At 41.5% G+C, this 12,035-nt stretch overlaps 1 protein-coding gene across 2 annotated transcripts in view; it reads left to right on the top strand.

The window, feature by feature from the left end:
- CDC16 (cell division cycle 16) overlaps nucleotides 1-12,035 on the top strand; it is a 65,974-nt gene that overhangs the window by 3,984 nt on the left and 49,955 nt on the right. For both annotated transcript variants that reach the window (XR_010922714.1, XM_067563638.1), the window contains exons 2-5: nucleotides 1,094-1,148; nucleotides 3,630-3,727; nucleotides 4,514-4,552; nucleotides 5,441-5,581. Coding sequence is in view for 1 of the 2 variants with exons in the window: in XM_067563638.1 (XP_067419739.1) it covers nucleotides 1,094-1,148; nucleotides 3,630-3,727; nucleotides 4,514-4,552; nucleotides 5,441-5,581 (333 nt within the window). In the remaining variant the exon portion in view is untranslated. The remainder of the gene's footprint in view (nucleotides 1-1,093; nucleotides 1,149-3,629; nucleotides 3,728-4,513; nucleotides 4,553-5,440; nucleotides 5,582-12,035) is intronic.

The following is a 12,035-nucleotide window of genomic DNA, read 5'->3' as shown; positions in this document are numbered from 1 at the left end:
TCCTTCTGGAGTAGGGAATTGGGACAGAAGTACCCGAATGTTGTTCTTGCTCCCCCAACAAATGCCAAAACACTATTCCAGATCATTCTGGCATGCCTCAAGCACAGCTCAAACCTTCCATCCTCTAATTCCCCCTCCTTTCCTACCAAGCATTGGACTGTATAATTTATCTTCTTTTTGAGAATAGTTTGAATGCCTTCTGTATTTTCAGCTTACTCAGATAACATTTCCCCAAAATAAAAAAATACATCCTTTGACAGAGGCAAATTATAGCATTGTGTCTACATTTCATTTTCAGATTTCTGCTAGAGTTGGGCTTGAATTTATAGTGCCTGGATGTTGTTCAGGTTCAGGGGACATGATGTCTTAATGTCTTCTTGAGATACACAGGTCCTGAGAGTCATGGCTAGTTATTAGTTTCTCGGGCATTCTGTCTGCACATGTGTAGACAAATCCATTTGGTGCATGAGCATCAGGCTTGTGCCTATCTGTAGAACCAGACTACAGGTGGAATAATGTTTCCAATATTGCTTCCGCAAAGTGCCACACCCCAACTGTGTAAATGTTGAGTAATTGAGACCCTCAGTTTGATCAAAAAAACTCTGGCAGAATCTGACAACCGAAAGAAAAGCTGTGTTGTTTGGTGGACTGTATCTCAAACTGGGTGGTAAAATGACCCCAAATTTAGATTACTAACCCTACCCTCCATGCTGATTTTAGAGCACTTTGAAGAATTTTCCTTTAAATAGAAAGCAACTCTTAATTTTATCTGAGAGCTGGCACTTCATTATAATGAAATGCTATTCTTTCATCTCCCTTATTCCCAGGATTCACAGCAAAGCTCCTACCTCAATTTAGGGTAAATCACAAACCTTTGGGGTGTGCCCTACATAATCTTTACAAACACATTAACTGCTTTGATTTACTTGTCAATCAATCAACTCAAGGTTTAAAAAAAAGAAAAAAGGTAGCTTAGACAGCGACCAGTGAAGAATCTGGTGTTATAGTCCACCTTTTAGTAATAGCAAGACATTTCAAGCTAAATAGTATATTTAAACAAACAAACCCTAACGTTTCTAACATTCTTTTACAGCAACAATATCAAAGTGCCCTGTTTTGGGCAGATAAAGTTGCTTCACTGTCTCATGGTAAGTAATCTTATGGTTTATATCACTGAATTTAAAATATTAGTTCCATTAAAACTTTCTCCTGTTTTCTTGTATATTGTTGAGGTTCCATTTTATATGTAATATTCTTGTGAACTTCCTTGGAACTTCATCTACCCAAATAAAGCATTCGAATTTTGACATGCTAAACTAGATAGAGTGCAATTTAGCATTCATACATGTTTAACTCCTGTGCTTGAAATATGTACTCTAACTACTGGTGCAAGAGCAAAGCATCTTACCCAGGCTGAAAAACATTGTTCTTCAGGGCTTGAAAGTTCACAGAAGGTCAACTTCCTCCTCTTGGAGAAATCTCTGTTGCTTGCTATAATGTCTTTGCAGATTTATAAAAACCGAAATTAAAAATAATGAATTTTAATCATTTAGTCCATCCCACTGCTGATGCAAAATTCCTGCAATATCTTTTCTAATGCTTAGTCTATTGTATTTATGGGGCAGTAATTGATAAGGTAACTTTTTTTTCCTTTGGAATGAATTCTGTTTTTCTTCAATATTGAAGACTCGCTCAGTGCATCATGACTCATTTTAAATATAGCTTCTGGTACATGCTTGTCACCTGGACTAACTGATTTGTCTTTTAGTCCATGTTCAGATTTTCCAAGTATTTCCTTACCTGCTCTTTTATATATCTGTTTTGCAAAGGCTTGATTACTTATTAAGTACCTGATCCTTCAAAGAATGTGTTTACACACAGTGTGTAAAGTTAATCACATGCATACATTTTTGTGGGATCAGGGCCTAATTGTCATACTTCTAGAACTTGAAAATAATATTTAGCTTTTGCAGGCACTAATTTCTACACAAACTTTATTTTTTTTTCAAGAGTTTTTTCTGCTGTTATTGCATCAAGGTCTGGAGTCACCTACAGCATACATATGCTATTTTTCTCTTTTATGCATCAATTTTATTTCCTCTCTGTTACTAATAGTACTCAGACTGATGGTAGATTTTTTTACATTCTTGTTTGCTACTGATAGTGTATACAGTCATAGTGTTGGTTTGATTTCACCCTTAAATTTTCTTATTTTTTAGTTGTCCAAAGAGATGCATTTTATTTTTTAGATTAATTTCTTGAGACGATTAGTTGCGGAACAGCAAAATACTAACATCTTTTTAATGAGCTGAAAATGGCTGTGCCATACAAAAGTTCTCAGAAATATGATTGAAACAAGTGGCTTACAACTGTACTTTAATGGGGTTATATATAGCGCTGTCAAACAATACAAAAAAAATTCCAATTAATCGTGAGATAAAAAAAGGTCATAATTAATCACTGTTTTAATCACGCTGTTAAACAATACTATAATACCAATTTAAAATTTATTATAAATATTTTTGGATGTTTTTCTACATTTTCAAATATATTCGTTTCAATTACAAAACAGAATACAAAGTGTACAGTGCTGTCTTTATATTATTAATTTTATTACAAATATTTACACAGTAAAGATAAAAGAAATAGTATTTTTCAATTCACCTCATAAAAGTACTGTGTGCACTCTGTCGTGAAAGTGCAACTTACAAATGTAGACTTTTTTTTAACATAACCACTCAAAAACAAAACAACATAAAGCCTATAAGTTGAAGCATGAAGGGACAAACAAATGTTTAGCATATTTGGCATGTAAATACCTTGCAACGCCAGCTACAACGGTGCCATGCAAATGCCTGTTCTCACTTTCAGGGACATTGTAAATAAGAAGCAGGCAGCATTATCTCCCATAAATGTAAACAACCTTGTCTGTCTTAGCTTTTGGCTGAACAAGAAGTAGGACTGACTGGACTTGTAGGCTCTAAAGTAATGGTTCTCAGGTGGCGGGCTGCTTGCGGCCCATTAGCACTCAGCTGTGATCCTTGTGGCATCCTCAGGACCATACAGGTAGTATATGTATTGTATAATGTGGGCCACATCCACACATAAAGAGCTACATGTGCGGCCCACAATGATAAATAGGTTGAAAATCACTGCTCTAAAGTTTCACATTGTTTTGTTTTTGAATGTAGTTGTGTAAAAAAAAAAATATATATATATATATATATATATATATATATATATATATATATATATATATCTTTGTAAGTTGCACTTTCAGGATAAACAGATTGCACAACAGTATGAGGTGATTTGAAAAATACTGTTTCTTTTGTTTATCTTTTTTGCAGTGCAAATATTTGTAATAAAAATAATAGGAAGTAAGCACTGTACATTTTGTAGTCTGTTGTAATTGAAATCAATATATTTGAAAATGTAATAAAACATCCAAAAATATTTATAATACATTTAAATTGGTATTCTATTGTTTAACAGTGCGATTAATTGCAATTAATTAACAGATTAATTGAGGCTATTTTTTAATCTAGTTAATATTTTACGTTAATCGCTTGCATTAACTGCAATTAATTGACAGCACTAGTTATATCTATAATATATATATATTTTAGAGGAACCTCAGGACATCTATTGGCTGGCCCAATGTCTTTACCTGACGGCTCAATATCATAGGGCAGCGCATGCTCTTCGATCACGCAAGCTAGATAAGGTAAGTAATTTAAAACAAGAAATAATACTCTTTTTTTATTTATTTAGAACCATAGTGCTATACTCGGTGCTAAATAGCAAGTGAAATTTGCTAAATGCACTATAAGCTCTTTACCCTCAGAGCTAACAATGCAAAATTAAAAAAGGAGTTACATAAACTGCATAATGCAATACAAGATAAAACAAACAGACATTGCTCCATGATGGGAACATGATGGGAACAAGTACAGTCATGGTGAGAGAATGATATAGAGAAAAGGGCCAAGGGCTGACTGGTGAGGGGACCAATAGGTTTGGGGAAGGGAGAAGTCACTATGTGCTGTTGTATTTGTTCTCCCACTTAGCTAATTAAGAGTTTTGGAAATCAAGAAAGAAGAAATTAACTTCTCCAACTCTGGAGATACAAGTAATAGTATAGAAGAAACTTACAAACTGGGCTAGGAGGTCATTAGTGAATTTGGTCAGGGAAGTTTTGCTGAGGTGGAAAGGATGAACCACACTGGAGGAGGTAAAAGAGAGAGAGCAGAGGAAATCTAGCAGTTTGAGGGTAAGGGAAATGGAGGGGATAAGATATGGGTATGGATACAGGATAACGAGTTGAAGTTTTCCTATTTACTGTCTACACTGAAAGTTAGAGACTTGAGAGAATGATTCAAGGGTAGTAAGAAAAATATCTTTAGTCAGAAGAGAACAACCATTGATGGTAGGGATGACAGCTTTTTGCTATTAATGTTAGTGAACTTCCTTGATAAGTTAAGTATATTTCAAACCTCTTTATTTCTCTTAGTTATATGAAGCATGTCGATACCTTGCTGCTAGATGTCATGTAAGTATGTATTTTAATTTATATTGGATAAAATCAAACTAAAAGCATGCTATGTAAATATGCAAGTCACATATGGCAGACTTTATGCTAGAAGGGGAATATTTAGAGGTCTAAATTTGTACTCACTGGAAGTACAGGTTCATATTCTGTGACAGACTTCTTCCCTCATCCTTTTAAGATAGGTAAAGAGAGTTCCATGCGACATGCTGTGTGTGGGTCTTTTGAATGACATCAGAAAACAACATATTTCTGCCTGCTCAGCATGGGGTGTTAACGATTCCATGGCACTTCCTTTAGAGTAAGGTGTTTGACCTGTTGTCCCTAATACTGTACAGTGTGCTGTATACTAGTTGGTTGCAGACATCTGCCCCATAGACAGCTTTGTTTTAGTGGTGCTATAAGTGTGTAGTGCTATAAGTGTATGGTTGGCAATATGTTTTGGTTCCTTCTGGATGAAAAGTGCTATCTAAACATAAACTGCAACATATAGGTACACCAAAGAAATGAATTTGTCTGGAGGATGAGTAAAATAAATGGAACAGCATGTGTTTTGATAGACTGTAACAAAAGATACAGAACCCTATCTTAAATTAGTTTTAATTTGTTTGTATCTTGTATGTTTGTGATCACATAATGCTGTGCAGCATGATCATTCTGCAGGTATTTATTTTCCAAATGTTGTTTGGTTGTGTCATACAGAAATATTTAATAAGCTACCAGCTGTGAATTGTTAGATTATGATAGTAAACTGATATACAGCTAAATAAAGATATGCTTAAATATGAAGTAGTCTGGCCTACCAACTCCTATACTTTTTACTTGCCATAGTCCAAGCATTGGTGTTTTAATTTTAAATGCTTAACATCTTACCCTTGTTTTTCTCTGTAGTATGCTGCAAAAGAGCATCAGCAGGCTCTTGATATTCTTGATATGGAAGAGCCAATCAACAAACGACTCTTTGAAAAATACTTGAAGGATGAAAGTGGGTTGAAAGACTCTACCAGTGGCTGGGAGATGTCACAATCCTCTGTAGGTAGCATTTTCAAAACATGTTTTTTTCTTAGTTGGAGAAGAATGTTAATATGATACAGGGATTTATCAGAAAGTAATATAATTGGCATCTTGGCTTAAAATTGAATGTTTGACTTTTATTATAGAATAATGAATATTTATTCTAGAAGTATTACGGTTATTTTCCATTTAGTCAGAAACCTCTATTACTAGCTGCCTTGTTTATTGCCTACATTAAATAATAATCCTAGCTTGTCACTATTACTAGTGTTGTGCAAGTGCTTGCTCAGAATTAATAATTGAAAATTTCTGGTGAGTTCTACATAATCTGTCTTAGGCCTGGTCTACACTACAAACTTAGGTCAATGGAAGCCACCTTTCATCAACCTGATAATGTATGCATCTACACTACCAGGTCCCTTCCGTCAATCTAATTCACCTGTAACGACAACTTAATTACTCCACCTCCCCATGAGGCGTAGCACTTAAATCAATGTTGTTGAGTCTACAGAGATGCAGTAGAGATGCAGCATTGTGTAAATCAACTGAATTGGCTCCAGGGGGTGTCCCAGGATGTTCTGCTGTTACCGCTCTGGAGGTCATTTTCAACTCTGTTGCACAGCAGCCAGGTAAACAGGAAACAGCCCTTCCCCTGTTAAAGCCCTGGGAAATTTTGAATTCCCATTTCCTATTTGATCAGTGTGGAGAGCTCATCAGCGCAGCTGATAATGGCAACTCAACAGTCCAAATATGCTCCAGCCTGGAGTACACAGGAGGTGACATTATCGGTCAATGGGGAGAAGAGTCTGTGCAGGCACAGCTCCAATCTAGCCAAAGAAATGCAGACATCTACGAAAAGATCATGCGGGGCATGTTGGAGAAGGCCTACATCAGGGATATTCAGCAGTGCCACATGAAAATCAAAGAACTTCTGCAGGCATACCAGAAGACAAGGGAAGTGAACAGTCATTCTGGTTCTGCACCACAGACATGTCAGTTCTACAATGAGCCATAAGCGATTCTCAGCGGCAACCCCACCACTACCCCCAAACACAACATGGATACCTCCCAGGAGTCTTGAGTCCTGGGCCATCTCAGGCAACAATGAGGAGGACATTCTGGAATAGGAGAGGAATGAGAGACAGGCAATTGGGAGATCCATTCTCCCTGAAACCAGGAGCAATTTATAACCCCGGAGCAGTCCATCTGGTCGCAGGACAGTGTGGTGGTCAAGCATGATGCCGGGAAAAGCACCGCTAGTGATTATGCAATTCCAGTCAAACTGTTGGAGTTATGTGCTCTTATATTTTATGTGTAATATGAAGAAAAAATGAGTTGCAGTAGGTATCTGCTTTCCAGTGGCCACTCTAGCTACGCAGAGGGTGCCCCCCAGACAGTGCTGTTTATGTGCACTGGGATGGCCTGGGAATTCTCCATGGAGATCTCAAGGAATCCTTTGCAGAAGATTTCAGGGGAGGACTGCCTTATTTCTTCCACCATGGTAGGACACTTTTTCCCATGACATTCCAGTATTAACTCTGCTGGATTCGTTGCAGTACACCTCATAGCAGCATACGGACTAGGTCTGTACCCAGACGCTTGCAGCATCTGCTCCCTTGCCACCTCTGTTACCCTCACGAGACTGATATCACATAGGGTCACCTGGGGGAGAAGGTGGATGTTTTCATTACAAGTATTCGTACTGCAAACAATAGAGCATGCGAGCACCAATGGCAATTTCCAGATCCCTCAATTATGGTTTCCCTAGCGCAGGGATTGGCATTGCCCTCAGAATCTGCAAGTTCAGGGCGACTACTGCCCGCAGCATTAAGAGAAGGGCAGGGTATGCTTCCTGTGTTTTCTTGTGGTCGCAAACTTGTCCCGCGTCCTCCCGAGCTGCCTTGAACAATGTTGCCTGATTTTAGGAGAGTAATATTATTGTTTATATAATATGGGTTATAGGCTTGCCAATTAATCTGCTAAAATGATAAGGTTCTTGTCCCAGAATCAGGCTACACAGAGTTTTGCAAGGACACACACTGAGAACAAAATATAGTCTTAAAGACATTTATTGAGATGAAATGGAATAATAATCAAAATTACAAAGGCAATTATAGTGTTCTAGAGATATATGTAATATTATGTACTATTAAGCCTTTTAGATTAACATACTCACACCCTTCCTTGATAAACTGGTAGTAAGAGACAAAAGACCAGCCTCGCCTCTGACATGCCAAAAGAGTCCGATGGTTCAGGTTCAATTCTCGAGTGGGAGGTGCAGAGCTTAGGAGAAGCTAGAGAACTAAAAGCTGTAGAAAGACTATAGAAGCTAACTTAGAGTTTGACTTAACTAACTAACTTAAGAATTAAGAAATATAAAACTAGGAATTTAGAGCTACAAGACTAAACTGTAGAGAACTTTAGAGAAGACTATTGATAGAGCTAAGACTAAGAAGAACTATAACTATATAGAACTATAGATATGTAGGCTGGTGACATGGTCCAGCCGGGGGCGTCGTGACCCTTCCTCGGGCCCAGGCTCCAAGGAAGGCCACAGCGCCTTTGTCTGAGGGGAAAAAAAGCTCTCAGCTTGTGGGTCTTTTAGCCCTGGCCTCAAGTGGGGCAGGCTTTTCTAACAGTCAGTAGCCAGCAAGCCAGCAAGAAGGACGGACGGACGGACAGAAAGGAAGACAGCCAGCCAGCAAGGCCTCACGTAGGGCAGGGCTCGTACAGTGCCCATGACCCCCAGCCTTCCAACTGGTGAGGCGGGCGAGTAGTCTATTGCCCCCGGCCCTCAGGCAGGGCGGGGCAGGCAGAGTAGTCTTTAGCCCCTGGCTCTCAAGCGGGGCTGGCAAGCGCACATAGTCTATAGCCCCTGGCCCTCAAATAGGCGGGGCTGGAAAGCAGTCTGTTGCCCTCGACCCTCAAGTGGGCAGGCAAGGTACCCAGTTTACAAAAACCCTGGCCCTCAAGCCGGGCAGGTCTGATATGCAGTCTGCTGCCCCCGGCCCTCAAACAGGCGGAGCAGGCAAAGCAGTCTATAGCCCCCGGCCTTCCAACAGGTTGGGCGAGTAAAGTAGTTTGCAGCCCACAGCCCTCAAGCCGGTCAGGGCTGGTGTGGCAGTCAATAGCCCCTGGCCCCCAAGCAGGCAGGACAGGTGCAGTGGTCTATAGGCCCCAGCCTTACAGTCAGGTGGAGTTGGCAAAGCTCGGGGTCCTCTGGCCAGCAGTGCAGAGAATGCCAAGCACTCCCGGGGTGGTTAGGGAAGGAGGGAGGGGGACACAGGCCCACCTGACTCCACTGCGTCCCAGCCCAGGGCCCGATCAGTGGCAGAGTGTTTTGCCACTGAGTCAGCGGGGATCCAGCTGCAACATGCTAACTGACTCAGTCCCACTCAGCTACTCTCTAGTCGGCTGTCCCTGGGCTACTTCCTCATACCCAATCCCCGGGTACCTGCATCTACTCGTCTCTTTCCAGGTCGCTGGGGTAATTGGCGAGCAGGTGTGTGGTGAGTCCCTCACCGTCGACCGGTGGCAGGTCTGAAAACTCTTCAGGGTCGTCAGCGGAGGGCAGTTCCTCCAGGTCACAGGGTCCCAGAGGTTCCTCCAGTCCACTGGGTTCAGTCCGCTCCTGTGGGTCCTCTACGTCAGGCAGCTCCTCAAGGTCAGGGCCAGCCTCGGGGTTTCTCCCACCCAGCGGGCCCAGTGGCCTATCCAGTCACTCAGGCCCGGCACTCCGGGCAGGCTTTGGAGGCTCCAGCTGGTGGGGCAGTTGCTTCAAACGGCGACAGGGCCTGGGTTAGACCTAGACGGCAGCCTCTGGAAAAACACGGCTGCCTCTGGTGGCAGCTTCCCCCTGACTGGGCTGCTGGGCCGGCCTTTTATAGTTCCCTCCCTGTCCCTAGCTCCGCTCCTCTGCTTCCAGGTGGCTTGGCCTGCAGAGTCTGATGCCGTCCAGTAGAGGCATCGCGACCCTTCCTCGGGCCCAGGCTCCGAGGAAGGCCACAGCACCTTGCTACAAGATAGTTCTTCTTGGATCTAGCTACAATTTTTCTCTTTGGTTCTATCTTAACATGGTGGGTTGCCCCTCTTATAGCCTAAGCACTATGCACCCTCCTTCCATGTGCAAACTTAACTTTCTCATCCACAAAATATCAGGGTACACTTACTCTATATGCTGGTATGTTCAGGATTATTAATGACCTATTCATACCTATTAAGGACCATTAGCTCATACTTACCTCTGTTATTTCTGACCTAACTGGTTGTTTTCATGTTCTCGGTGGTGTACCTGTTAAGTTTATAGAGAACATGAACTTAAGTAGTCCCCTACCTTAACGCATCCTCATTTATCTAGGATAAAGGTCACAAAAATATATACACACTTTATGCTTTAATTCATCATCACTTATTGGAATATATGTATGCTAACTTACCTTAGCTCATCATACAGAATGTAGTCTTTAGGCTTCTTGCGTTACAGCCAAAAATATTCTAACATAAATCTGAAAACTTATTATAATAAAATGAGCAATTAAATCTATAAGAAAAGATATATATAAGCAAGCAGGCTAGTCCTATGGGTTACAAGAAAAACTGCAATTTGGGAGGCTTAATGCTGATCTCTGGTCTCAAAGCAATGTCCTTGTTGCTGCGGCAGGAGGAGAGGGCATTGTCTACTTGTGCTCCTGACATGGGTTTCCTACAAGCTGCAGCACAAGTCCCATCGCCCATGCCACTGAGCCATACTCACTATGGCTGGAACAGGAAACTGGTTCAGTGAACAGCTCAGGATTCTGATTATGTTCTGTCTTGCACTTCAGTGTAGTAAGAGGAGTGTTTTTTAAATAGCACCTTGTACTAGATCCAGGGTATGCACTGACTGTGGTTGCCTTGTGCTTTGCGTGCATTACAGTGGAAAGCTTGGCTTTCAGCACATCCTCCACACGGGCAGAGAGGCTTTCACAGATCAGAAGGTGTAAAAAGAGAATGAGTGATGACGTACAACAACATGATGTATGCCTCTGGGACAGCTTACATGAGCTAAGAGCCTAGAGGATTTCATTGTCTGAAAAACTAGACATGGACATGGAGAGCATCCCAGGGGCATGAGCGTGCGACACGGGATGAGATGCTGCAGATTATGAAGGACCAATCAGATATGTTGAGGCATCTGGTTGAGCTTCAAGTAAAACAGCTTGAGGCTAGAGTCCCTCTGCAGCCCCTACAGAATGGCCTGCAAACATCACCCTGTTCCCAGTCCCCGTCCCCCAAATGTTCCAAGAGGTGGCAGCTGGGGAGAAAGGTGCTGTATCCCTTCCACTCAACACTGGAGGAGGGTACTAAGAATGAAACATGGCCTTTTGAAGATCTTTGATGGTCAAGACTTCTGTACTTCCTTAGACAAGCTGAATTAGTTTCTCCCTTTCCAAATTTATCACACTGTTTGCCCAAGGTTAAATTATTTTCCTGTTCTTTAAGTTTCTTTGTTTGTGCAATAAAAGTCAATGATTCGCAAATGAAATACTCTTCATTCCAGTCATGGGGGTTTGGTGAGGGAAGAAGAGATACAGGGAAACTGATGCAACAGAAGGGATGGTATGGGAAGGCACAAAGCAGATAAGCGGTGCACATTACTGTGGCTCATTACTGAAATGGTTTTTCAAAGCCTCTTGGAGAAGCAAAGCTTCTTGCTGGGCTCTTCTTATTGTCCTTGTATCTGGCTGCTCAAAATTAGCTGCCAACCTATCCACCTCCACACCCACCCTTGTGGAAACTTCTCTCCCTTTGCTTCACAGATATTATGGAGCACATAGCAGGCAGTGATAACAATAGTGATAGTCCTTTCACTGAGGTCTTCTAACCTAGTAAGCAAACTGCACCAATGACCCTTTGTATGTACAAAAGCATATTCCACCACCATTCTGCACTTGCTTATCCTATTGTTGAACTGCTCCTTATTGCTGTTCAGGTGGCCAATGTATGGCTTCATGAGCCCTGGGAGCAAAGGGTAGGATGGATCTCCTAGGATCACTACTGGCATTTCAACATCATCAGTGGTTATTTTGCGATCTGGAAAGAACTTCCCTGATCGCAGCTTTCTGAACAGACCTATCTTCCTAAAGATGCGCATGTCATGCACCTTTCCTGACCATCCCACATTGATGTTGGTGAAATGCCCCCTGTGGTCCACCAGCACTTGCAATATCATTCAAAAGTATCCCTTTTGGTTTATTTATTCTTTGACAAGGTGGTTTGGTGCCAAGATAGGGATATGTGTGCCATCTATTGCCCCACTGCATTTAGGGAACCCCATCACAGCAAAACCATCCACTATGTCCTGAATGTTGCCCAGAGTCTATTCTTCTTAGCAGAAGTTGATTAATGACCCTGCATACTTGGATCGCAACATCTCCCCCGGTGGATTTACCAACTCCGAAATGATTCCCCACTGACCGGTAGCAGTCTGGTA

This window comes from Emydura macquarii, unplaced genomic scaffold, assembly GCF_026122565.2.
Source record: "Emydura macquarii macquarii isolate MOO-44397 ecotype Brisbane River unplaced genomic scaffold, CSIRO-AGI_Emac_v2 contig_2531, whole genome shotgun sequence".
NCBI classification, from domain to species: Eukaryota; Metazoa; Chordata; order Testudines; family Chelidae; genus Emydura; species Emydura macquarii.
This window is presented reverse-complemented; position numbering and strand designations above follow the sequence as displayed.